Raw genomic sequence first — 10,356 nt, 5'->3', positions numbered from 1 at the left:
AGTCTGGGCCCTGCCCTCCAACTCTGGAGGGGCTGTATGGCTGCTGCCTGGGACCCGATCTGCTCTGGGGCCACCCATGGGGCTGCGGCCACCCATGGGGCGCTAGGTCTGGAGCAGCCCAGTCCACAGGGTCTAAGACAAGCCACACTTTGTGGAGTCCTACCACTGAAGCTTCATTTGCTGACCCCACCAAATTGTCTTTTATGATTGAAATGAAGTTACGACAGTCTCTGGACTCAGAAGGAGGAGCTGAGGAGGGGCTGCTGGTCCCTTTCTGTGAGTCTTCAGCAATTTGTTCATACTTTCTTACAGCTGTGAACCTACTCCATCGTATTAGTGTTTCCCACTTACAGGCCCGCCGCCTCCTACTGGTTAAGTTTATCTGGAGAAGCAGATAAGCCTAGTATTCCAGCTGGTTCAATAGGGACTCACTGAAGGTTTTCCCATTTAACTAATGCACCCCTGGAACTATCTATGTGACCTTGAAGTGACTTGCTGTGTCTTCCTCTGAAAAATGAGGATGCAATAGCACCTGCTTCAGGCTGATTTACGAATATCAACTTCAGACTTTACCATTCTCTTCAAATGTTCTTCTTATTGTGATCATTTCGCAGATAGGGGAATCAAAGTTCAGACCACTTAAGCAAGTCCACACAATTAGTAAGAGCTAGAGATGAGAACGAACCCCAGGTCTGTCTCTCCCTACATCCTGCTGTAGCGGCTGAGGGAAAGCCTAGGTTGGTGGAGACGGCATTGGCACTCAGCCTGGTTTCAGTGGCCGGGAAGAGGGAACTTGGTCTCAGAAGGGTTTGCAGTGCTCCAAAGGGAGAAGCTTCCCCTGAGGAGAAGCTGACCTCTTCTAGGTACTCCCCAGAGATTTTTGCCCTGTACAACCTTATCCGGGGCCTCCCTGGCAGTCAAGGCAAGAACTAGAACATGAGAAGAAGCTGCTCATCGTTTCTTCAGTGAGACTGCTTGATTATCAATAAGAAAAATAAATTTCAGGAAGGGAGATGTAATTTAGATTCCAGAGTCTTCCTTGGCACTCTTTAAGGGCAGGGACTAATCCTCCAGCAAAATGGGTTTAATTAACACTGAGGACTCTCACAATGAGCAATGACCATGGAAGATGTGGCTTTATGAGAACATTTGCAAAGCGGCACATAAACAAAGCACAAGAATATGGGGAAAACTCTGGAACTAAGTGCTGAGGGGACGCGGGACTAGGGGTGCTGTAAGCTAGGTGGAGTTGGCCAGGGAAGGCTTCCTGGAGCAGTGGGGTGTGGACCAGGCTGGGGAGGGACAGGCTTTCCTGGAGGTAGGGCAGGCCGGGGAGTAGCAGGCACCTCGCATCCCAGCGGCAGCATTCCTGAGCCATGCCCCAGAGCCCTAGCTCAGTGACCTGGTACCCTGGGAATTTGCCTTGCCTCCTGGATGGGGATTGTCCACCTGTACGCCGGCCCAGTCCTCTTGGTGCCACCTGGAAATGACATGGAAATGTGGTGCGGCCTTGAGCCAGGTCTTCCTCTCCAAGGAGTTTGGTCCAGTTTGGCCTGTGGCCCATCCAGATGCCTGCTCTGTGAGGGGTCTGAGGAAAAAGATGAGGGAGGAGATGAGAGAGGAGTGAGGGGCCACTGGGCGTGGGGGGCAGATGCAGATTCTGAGAAATGGAAGGGAATGCTAATAAGGCCTGCTGCCTCCTTCTTAGGCCCTGAGAGTGCCTTTAGGGAGGATGGCAGGTCCACAGTCTGGCTCTCCTATGCTCGGCTGCTTTAGGGCTGGCTCTGGGGCTGGGTCTGGACCTGAGGCGGTGAAGAGAAACTTTGGATTCACAGAGCTCCTGAGCAGGAAGGGCCCTCAGTCTATCTACCTCCTTTACAGAGAAAGGCCTGGAGGACCAGGAGTCTGGAGGGGAGGACAGAGTGTGTGTAACTGTGGTGGCAGTGGTGGCAGAGGGACAGACCCAGGATTTGAGGAAGAGGCAGTGTCCTGGTTTTTGAGGCATTCTCTGGAGTATGGGGTAGACAGGTGCACCGCAGGCCATAGTCCAAGGTGGTAGCCGCAGAACCAGCTCCAGCATTGGGTGGGTTGGGGAATAAGGGCAGATCTCGGAAGGCTCCCTCTGGGAGGGGTGGGCAGTGAAGCAGGGCTGAGAAGCAGGAAGGGGTAAAAGGGCTGCGGGGAATTCCTGGTGGGAAGAGGGAGGCCTGGGTAAGAAGCCTGACTGAGATGACAATGCGACAGGAAGCAGAAAGAGAACCCTGAGAGACAGAGCTTTGGGTCCCAACTGAGGGCTTTGCCTTTGATAAGGAGGCAAATGGAGTCCTGTGGTCCAGCAGGGCTTCTGACTGAGCCCTAGATGCAGACAACTCTTCACCCCTGCGAGCATGAGGGCCAAGGCCCAGGGTCCCTACCTGCTCTCCTGTGCTGCAGCTTTTCTAGGAGCTGTAGCCTTTATAACCAGGGCTGGGGAGTGGGCTCTCTTGCCCCCTGTAGTGGATTTTGTGGTGGGGAGGGAGCATGTGGAGAGGGGATCCTGGGGTGAGCTGGTGAAGGAGGGGTTAAGGATGAAGACACTGGAGAACTTTGGGACTAGGGATGACTCCCAGTATGTCCTCACCTCTAAAGACGCTCTGAAACTGGGACAGAGGCATATATTTGGGGATTCATAGTCGCTTTATGACTGGCATTTAGATGCGTGTCTGCAGCAGCCTCAAGAATGACAGTATTTGGCCATTTATTTCCTGCCCAGCATTTAAACAGCAGCATCGTTCGGGGCCAGTAGTTTGGAGCAGAGAGACACCGAAAGAGATGAGAAGGGAGAGACTAACCCTTGGGGAAGAAGATGAAGCTTCTTCTCCCCTCAGCCATTGTCTTCTGGGGAGAGATGGGCTGCAGAAAGGAGGCTACTGGGCAACATGAAGGGGCCTGGAAGGAGGAGTCAAGATGGCGGTTCACTAGCCAAAGGCCACACATGGAGGCCAGAGGGACCTTGAGTCTGAGCCCTGTGGAGAGAGCTCTGTTGTTGGCCCTTGCATCTTGTCCTCGGGCTCTGTGCCCAGACCTTGCTGTCAGCACCTGCTCACTGAGCCAGCGCCTGGCAAACGCAGCAATGAGATCATGGGGTGGGGCAAATTGGCGGGCCCGTGATCTCTGTTGGAGCTGCGGCAGGTGCATGGCAGAGATCTGGACCTGGCGCCTCAGTAATCTTCCTCCTGGCCCTGTCCCCTCCCAGCGAAGTGGCTCTTCCAACCAGCCGCTGTGGTCTCATCCACCTCAGTCCCAGACTCCAACAAAGATAGAACACTGGCTTGGTCCATGGACAAAGGCTTAAAGTTAGACTTCAAGAAGGACTTTCTACGCTGGAGAAGGGACGATGGGATAAGAGAAGGGGAATTTAGTTTAAGGACACTTGTTAATAACAAGTGTATATTCCTCACTGATGGCTTATTCTGTGTCCTGTTCTATGCCAAGCTCTTTGCAGACAGTTGTCTTGTAATCTTCACTGTGACTCTGTAGAACATGGAAACTCAGGCTAAGGTTTCACAGCCAGAAAACAGAGGGGCTGGCACTCTCGCACCCGAGTCTCCAGCTCTGAGATGAATCTTGAGGTCCAGTGAAGCAGACCACTGGAGGACCATGCGGGCTCCGAAGAGCTCACTCATTCCTTCGTTTAGTATTCAACAGTGAACAAGACAGGGTTCTTCAGGGCAAGAGTTGGAGGTCAAACAGGCAGGAATGATAAGAAGTGAGTTCACATTCCTGAAGGTGGAAGTCAGCCATACAGAGGTGGGTGGGCCTGTTTCTGTTTGGCACATCTTGAGTCAGAAGAGAAGCAAGTGCATCAGAACTGCAGCAAGAGAGAGCAAGGTGAGACAGCAAGACTTTCAGACTTCCAGGGCTGCGTGTCATGGTCATGTGAAGGGCGTGTTCTCTGGAGAGGGAGAGCAGTTTGAAGGGCCCAGTCTGGTGGTGGGGAGATGGGTGACCTGATTGGAGGTCTTTATGTATGTGTGTGTGTGCATGTACACACATATGTGTGTCTACAGTCTCTAGGGGTGCACTTTCTGCCCCAGCTGGCTCTGAGCCCTCCAGCTGAGTCTGTGCTGTACTACCGGCACCAAAGGAAGGATTTCCCATTTGCTCATGGTCTGGAATGTACTCTCTATTTAGATGAAGTACTTTCTTGATTGAAGACCATTCTTGTGCCCAAGTGCTTATTCTAGTCCTGAGACCCATGTCCTTACTCCCAGGAGGTTTATTCTGCCCTTCTTTAAGGATCCCCATTCCCTTCCTCTTTCCTAAGGATGAACTGTGTGTAGGATTTCAGCTAGTATTGGGCATATCCTATTCCTTCCCCGTGAGCCCACAATTCCACCTTGACTCATTCACCCCTGTGTTCAGCTTCCACAGGACTGGACCCACTGTAGTGAGTCCCCACATGCTCACAGCACAGATGCATGGAGGAGAGGGACGCATGGATGACTCCCAGCGTGTAACTGGGGCTGGCCCTCAAGTATGCCCTGTCAGGTATTGGCTGCTGGCTCCTGTCGGCTCTTGGTGTGCAAGCCTGTGCCCCATGTCAATGGGTCTGGCATCAGAATCTGTGTTTCAAGACCTGGTGGCAATACACAGTCAGAATGCTAGGATGTCAGTGCCAGGTGGGAACCCAGAGACCGTCGAGGCTCATATCCTTCACTTACAGACAGGGCACCCTCCCAGAGAGGAGAAGCCTTTGCCCAAGATCGCGGAGTATTTTGGGGGACACTATGAGTCTCCTGACCCCATGCCACAGCCCTTTCCACCATATCATGTTGCCTCCCTATGTCACATTGACAAGCTTCTCTCTCCTTCTCTTTTATCTCTTGTCTTTGTGTTTTTCTTATGCTTGCCCCATCTCAAGCTCACCACCCATCCAGACCCTGTAATTCCTTGAAGCCTAGCCTGGCGCTCCTCTACTTTGGAACCTACCTGATTTCTCTCCTCTACCTTCTTCTGCACCATTAACAGTATGTCCTGCTAATTCTCATTCCCTAATTGTCTGTAACACAAATTAATGCTTTATTAGTTGATGCTCTAATGACTTGGGTTCTAACCAGGCTCATTTGCTCCCCGGCGGCTGCGTGACCTTGGGCTAGTTACTTAACATTCTTAATTCTCTGTTTTCTCATCTGTAAAATGGAACAGGCATTTGAACTTGAGTACACAGCAGAAGCTAAGCTCAGAGGGCTGGACTTGGAAAATAGCAAGATTGAAATCTGAGGTGTGGTGGGTATGGATGGGGGTGATGGCAGAAAGGCAGGCAGAGGCCAGATTGTGGAGAGACTCAGCTGGGAGAGGTTATGCTATTGACAGTGGGGAGCCCTCAAGGCATTTTTGGAAGAGAAGTAACAACGCCCCACCTAGAGTTTGGGGTGGCCATGAAATGGAGTGAAAAAGGCAATAGCTTTGGAGCTGACAGATCTGGATTTGCATTTAGTTAGCTGTGTGATACTGCACAGATTGCTAGATTGCTCCGAACTTCCTTTTTCAATCTGTAAAATAAATATTATACTCACCCTGTAGACTTATGGGAAGGATGAAATGAGAAAACATCTATAAATTGCTTAGCTTGGAGTCCTGTACTTAGTAAGTGCTTAATGAGGGGTAGCCATTATTACTGTGCTGCTTTCGTCATCCTAGAGCACACGTCTGTCTGTCTACTGGTCTGGCTTTGTCCCTGGGTCTGTCAGGGCCTTGAGTAACAGGCTCATTCCTCACTTTCCAGTTTGGAGACTTTCCAAGGGCAGGGCCCACATGCATATCTCCCTGTTCTAGCTATTCTAGGAAATGAAAGAATTGGGAAAGCTGTTGAGAAGAGGGTGATGTCACCCTATTGGGCCTCTGGGTGGCTCTGTAGAGTCCCCAGAGACCTGCAGGCAGGCAGTAGGGAGAGTGTCCAGGCCCTCTTGGTCAATCATTGATCTTACAATATCTGAGGGGATTAGGGCATACAGGGAACTCTGTGCCCCCAACTTTCCAGCTGGGCTGGCAAGCCTACTATGCCAGCGATAGTCCTTGGGGCCTCAGGTGCTGCTGTGAGCCTGCTGCTGCCTGTGAACCCCGTGAAGAGGGGCAGGCGCAGGGCCCAGAGAGGGAGCAGCCCAGAGGGGTGAGGCCTGAGAGGAAACTAAATGTCAGCCACCCCATCCCTTTCCGAGTGTTTCCTTGACCTGCACTTGTGGAGAGGGGAGCCAGATACACCATCAATAAAATAAAGTCTAATAATTATTTGACAGTATTTATAAAATACCTACTAGGAGCTGAGCAGTGTGTCGGATGATGAGGGTAATCATTTGGCAGGGATTGACTGGGTCTTGCCTGCATAGATGGGGTGCTATACGGGGCAGACCTGAGTTGGGGCTCTGCGGGAGGGGGCAGGCTGAGGCACAGGGCGGGGCTGGAGGAAGAGCAGGCCAGGGCCCTGACTGTGGTCTGGCTCCGCCACTCCTCCCTTAAGGCCTCAAAATCTGGTCTGCTCCACGGGCCCCCATATAAGACATGCCACCTCTCCGAACCTCAGTGATCCTTTTTGAAAAATGGAGAGTACAATGCCCTTCACTCTGTCACTTGGAGTGTCAGATTAAGGGACAGTCACTGTTCTTCCATCTGGGCCTGAGTTCTGGGACACAGAAACCAAGAGAGGCAGAACCCATGGACTAAGGACCCCAGTGGCCATAAAACAGACTGAGGTGGGCTCTGGGCATAATGACCAGCTCTGGGATGCTCTGGTAGAGGCTGGAGGGAAGGGTTCTGGGTGTGTGCCTAGGGTGAAGAACCACTGGACAAGATCCTAGGCCCAGGGTCCCCTCATCTCCTTTGTAATTTGGGCTGCTTTCTCAGAATCTTCCAGCTTAGCAGCCCCACTACACAATCCTGTGAGAGTGGGACCAGGCCTCCAGGGCTGAAAGGACAAGGAGTATGGATAACAGATTAGGCACAAAGGGGTAAGAACCCTGGACTTGCCCAGCTCTGAAAGTCTCCACATCTTTTCATTTTATAGCTCATCTTCTGACTCCACAGAGCCCTGTATAGGCCCACGAAACTGAGTGAGTTGGGTTGAAGGATGCTCATACCCCAGTGGCCCCCCACTCCCAGGATACCTGCTACCTGGGTCTTATTGGAAGTGGTCCTCGTGCGGGTATCAGGCAGGCAGCAAGTTGGGGCCGACAAAGGTGCTGAGGCAGAGTACATCCCTCAGGGGACTGCTGATAGTAGGAGCAGGGTGGAGGGTGGTCCAGTCAGCCCAGGAGAGGGGAAAGGGGAACCTTACCCCTTTCGCACCCTTTGTGTTCCTCTTCCTGGAAAAGGCACTCTCTTAGGCTCATCACACCGTCTCCATGCACCCTCCCTCCCCTTCTCTTCTTCCTCCTTCCCTCTGGTTTCCTTTCCATCTCTGGTACCATCCTTTCCATCTCCCTCCCCTTCTCTCTTCTCCTTCTTCCCTCCAGTCCTTCCCCATCTCTTGTTTTCCCCCCAGAGGCTTCTCATCTTCCCTCCAGTTCTCTTTCACTCACTCGCTCCACTCAGACTCCACGTTGAGTTCAAGCTGCCCATTCTCCCCTCCTGGAGACATCCCACACACTGCAGGGGGTCTGGGATGTCTTCTCTCTAGGCGTCCTCCTCTTGAAGACTGACCAGACATCAGCTTGAGTTCCCACGGTGCCACCGGCTGCCTCAGGCTGTGGGAGGACTGTGCCTGAGGTCCCCTCTGTCCTTCGGATCCACTGGGCTGGGCCTGAGGACGAGGCAGCGGCCCCTGGAGGTGAGGCTGGAAATTGCAGCTTCCTGCCTGCTCCAATACCCCACTCCTTGCTCACATTCTCACCCCAGGCACCCTGAAGCTCACACTTGTTTGTCTAGGGGTACACATGAGTGTGTGAATGGTGTGTGGGCACTTAGGCATAATACGTCATGCATGCATGCACGCACCCTGAAGCTCACACTTGTTTGTCTAGGGGTACATATGAGTGTGTGGGCACTTAGGCATAGTATGTGTGTCTTGTGTAGGTGTGTGAGTTGAGTGTGTATAAACTGTCAGATGTCAGTGTCTGTCTATGTCTGTATGTGTAGAATGTACATGTGAATGTGTGAATGATGTGTAGTCTCTGCAGACTTTTGCCTGTGTGTAAGCCCTTTGTATACCTGTGAGTATGTACACACGAGAGCACATGTGATAGTGGAAAGGCACATGCTTCTGTGGGTACCTGGAGGAGGTGAGGACTCGGCTAAGTAGGAGCTCATCTGTGCCTGGGAATACCAGTGAGCATGGGAATAACATGAAGACACGTGGCTGTGTGTGTGAGGGGGCTGTGAGTGTGTGCATGGGGCTGCTCTCACTGTCTGTGTGTACTTGTGTTTTCACTAAAGTGTAGGGGATAAGAGACCTCCAGGAGGTCTCTCAGGTCTGACTGTTTGGGTCTGCAGCACCATTGACACATGTGAGTAGTGTGGAAAGCCTAGGGGATGCTGTCTGTGTGTGTGTGGAGACAAGTCCTCCCAGGCCAGGGCTGGGGCTGAGATAAAAGCAGAAGTATTTTGTGATTTATAAGCTTTTGAAGAAAAGCCTCAGCCCCGAGTTGGGCCCCAGACACAGTGAATTCCATGCATCTCTCAGGCCTGACATCACCCAGGCACCTGAAACCACAAGAATGAAAGGAAGCTGCCTCCCCCACCTGTCCACCCACCAAAGCCTGAGCCAGGGGAGAGTGTGCACATCACTTGCCCTGAAGCACATGCTGGGTGGAGGGGCACACTGCCCAACTAATGTCCCAGTCCCAACCAGAGACCCCTCCCTGACCACCAAGGCAACATGTCAGCAGGCAGTTGGACACCTGTCTTTGCCTTGGTGGACCTTGGGTCCAGGTGCCCCCTTTCCTAGTTAAGCCTGGCTTCTCCAGGAAAGCTGAGTGGGCTTATTGTGGGCTGCCCTCCAGGATCAAGCAGCTACAAAGCAGAGGATAGGAAGCCCTCAATAAATGCTGATTGGAGGAATGAATGAACAAATGGTGTCTCCTAGAGGTGGACCTGTCTCTTCCCAGGGAGGTCCCTGAGAGTAAGTGGGTAGCTGTACTTAGTGCTGGGAGATTGGCCTTTGAATTCACCTCTGCATAATTCTTTCTGAACTTCACTTTCCTCCTTTCTAGAAAAGAGCAGAAATCCTCCACAGGGTCATTATACCAATGAAATGTGGCACTGTGCCTGGTTTCTGGAACATGGTAGGTGCTTAGGAAATGATAGGCATCTCCTCTCTGAGAGCTGTCAGCTGCCCTGAGCCCTTCCACAGCTACTCCTAGAGCAGCTATGAGTCAGGTACTGCTGAGCAGCAGGGATCTTCAGGTTCCATTCTGGAAGCATGAGTCAGGCCCAGGTCAAGGAGGGAGGTAGGTCACAGTGGGGTCAGATGCTGGACTCAGGCAGGAGCAGGCACGCCACCTTATCAGGATACTTGATACCTGTAACTGGATCTCAGGAGCTGGGAAGGCCAGGCTCTGAGGCTGAAGTGAGCACCCCCAGGTCTGTGGGGCAAAGGTCTTGTTGAGGTGGGCTCTGTGATATCTAGATGCTTTTCAGATAAAACAGCCTCAAAAGGGACCCGGGAAGCCTTAGAAGGCATTGCTTTCACAGTTGCTGCTGCTGCCGCCTGCTGGGACAGGACTTCCAGCCCTGGGGCTGGGCTCATCCTGGGGACTCCCTCGCCGCATCAGAGATTCCAAATCCAGCTCGCCAGGCTTAGAGTCCTGTCTTGGTCCCCAAGAGCCTCTCTTCTTTATCTAGAGTCCAGCAGTCTCCAGTCAGGATCCAGATAAGTTTTCTCCAGGTTTTGATGAACATTTGAGACATAGAAATTCCTACTTTGAACTCTCTCTCCTGCACCCCTCACTCTGGGCAGGAAGTCTGTCTTTCCCCATCACTACAAACTGTGACTATTCAGCACAATGGACAGCGCTCACCCACACGTGTGGTGGGCCAAGGTGGGGATCCCTTGCAATGGAAAATATTTTAGCCACAGTATAAATATCCCCAATGCTTGGCTTCTTATTTTTCGGAGCCATTGCTTCTTGGAGCCAGAAACTTATTGGTTTCTTAGCACAGAAAACTAAACACACCATTGTAGACATTCACATTCACAATGTGATTTAGGAGGAGGTGCAGGTAGAAGAATGGAGGGAAGTAGTGTGGAGATGGGGCTTCTCTCTGCACCCAGACATGCAGAAAAAGTCAATGAAAACGCACACATACACACACAGAAGGGGAGAGAGAGAGAGAAAGAGAGAGAGAAAGAGAGAGAGAGAAAGAGAGAGAGAGAGAGAGAGA

The 10,356-nt window shown here is 52.0% G+C and overlaps 2 protein-coding genes across 13 annotated transcripts in view; both read right to left on the bottom strand.

Annotated features, from left to right (window-relative positions):
• Positions 1-7,287, bottom strand: part of KRT80 (keratin 80) — a 40,681-nt gene extending 33,394 nt beyond the window's left edge. For 11 of the 12 annotated variants that reach the window (XM_025045383.1, XM_025045379.1, XM_015588444.2 and 8 more), the window contains exon 1: positions 7,150-7,287. The gene's annotated coding sequence lies outside the window, so the exon portion shown is untranslated. The remainder of the gene's footprint in view (positions 1-7,149) is intronic. The other variant, XM_025045392.1, reaches the window with a different exon arrangement.
• Positions 1,238-8,559, bottom strand: CUNH12orf80 (chromosome unknown C12orf80 homolog). Its single transcript, XM_025045395.1, has 3 exons — positions 8,185-8,559; positions 7,557-7,777; positions 1,238-1,588 (listed from the first exon to the last, which is right to left on the bottom strand). Exons 1-3 carry the CDS (start codon positions 8,281-8,283, stop codon positions 1,390-1,392), a joined length of 519 nt encoding a protein of 172 aa, XP_024901163.1. The 5' UTR covers positions 8,284-8,559; the 3' UTR covers positions 1,238-1,389.
• Positions 8,560-10,356: the final 1,797 nt, after the last annotated feature.

Source organism: Pteropus alecto, unplaced genomic scaffold (assembly GCF_000325575.1).
Source record: "Pteropus alecto unplaced genomic scaffold, ASM32557v1 scaffold220, whole genome shotgun sequence".
NCBI classification, from domain to species: Eukaryota; Metazoa; Chordata; class Mammalia; order Chiroptera; family Pteropodidae; genus Pteropus; species Pteropus alecto.
Note: the sequence above shows the minus strand (reverse complement) of the source record. Positions and strands in the feature narration are given on the sequence as shown.

Bases quoted from the DNA above. Each gene is read 5' to 3' on its own strand.
- CUNH12orf80 (XM_025045395.1), bottom strand. From the start codon at position 8,283: ATGAGCTCCTACTTAGCCGAGTCCTCACCTCCTCCAGGTACCCACAGA. The intron at 7,778-8,184 runs GTATACAAAGGG...CCTCGTCCTCAG, and splicing joins TCGTGTGTACATACTCACAG to GCCCAGCCCAGTGGATCCGA. The intron at 1,589-7,556 runs GTGAGTGAAAGA...CTTTTTCCTCAG, and splicing joins GTGGAGTCTGAGTGGAGCGA to ACCCCTCACAGAGCAGGCAT.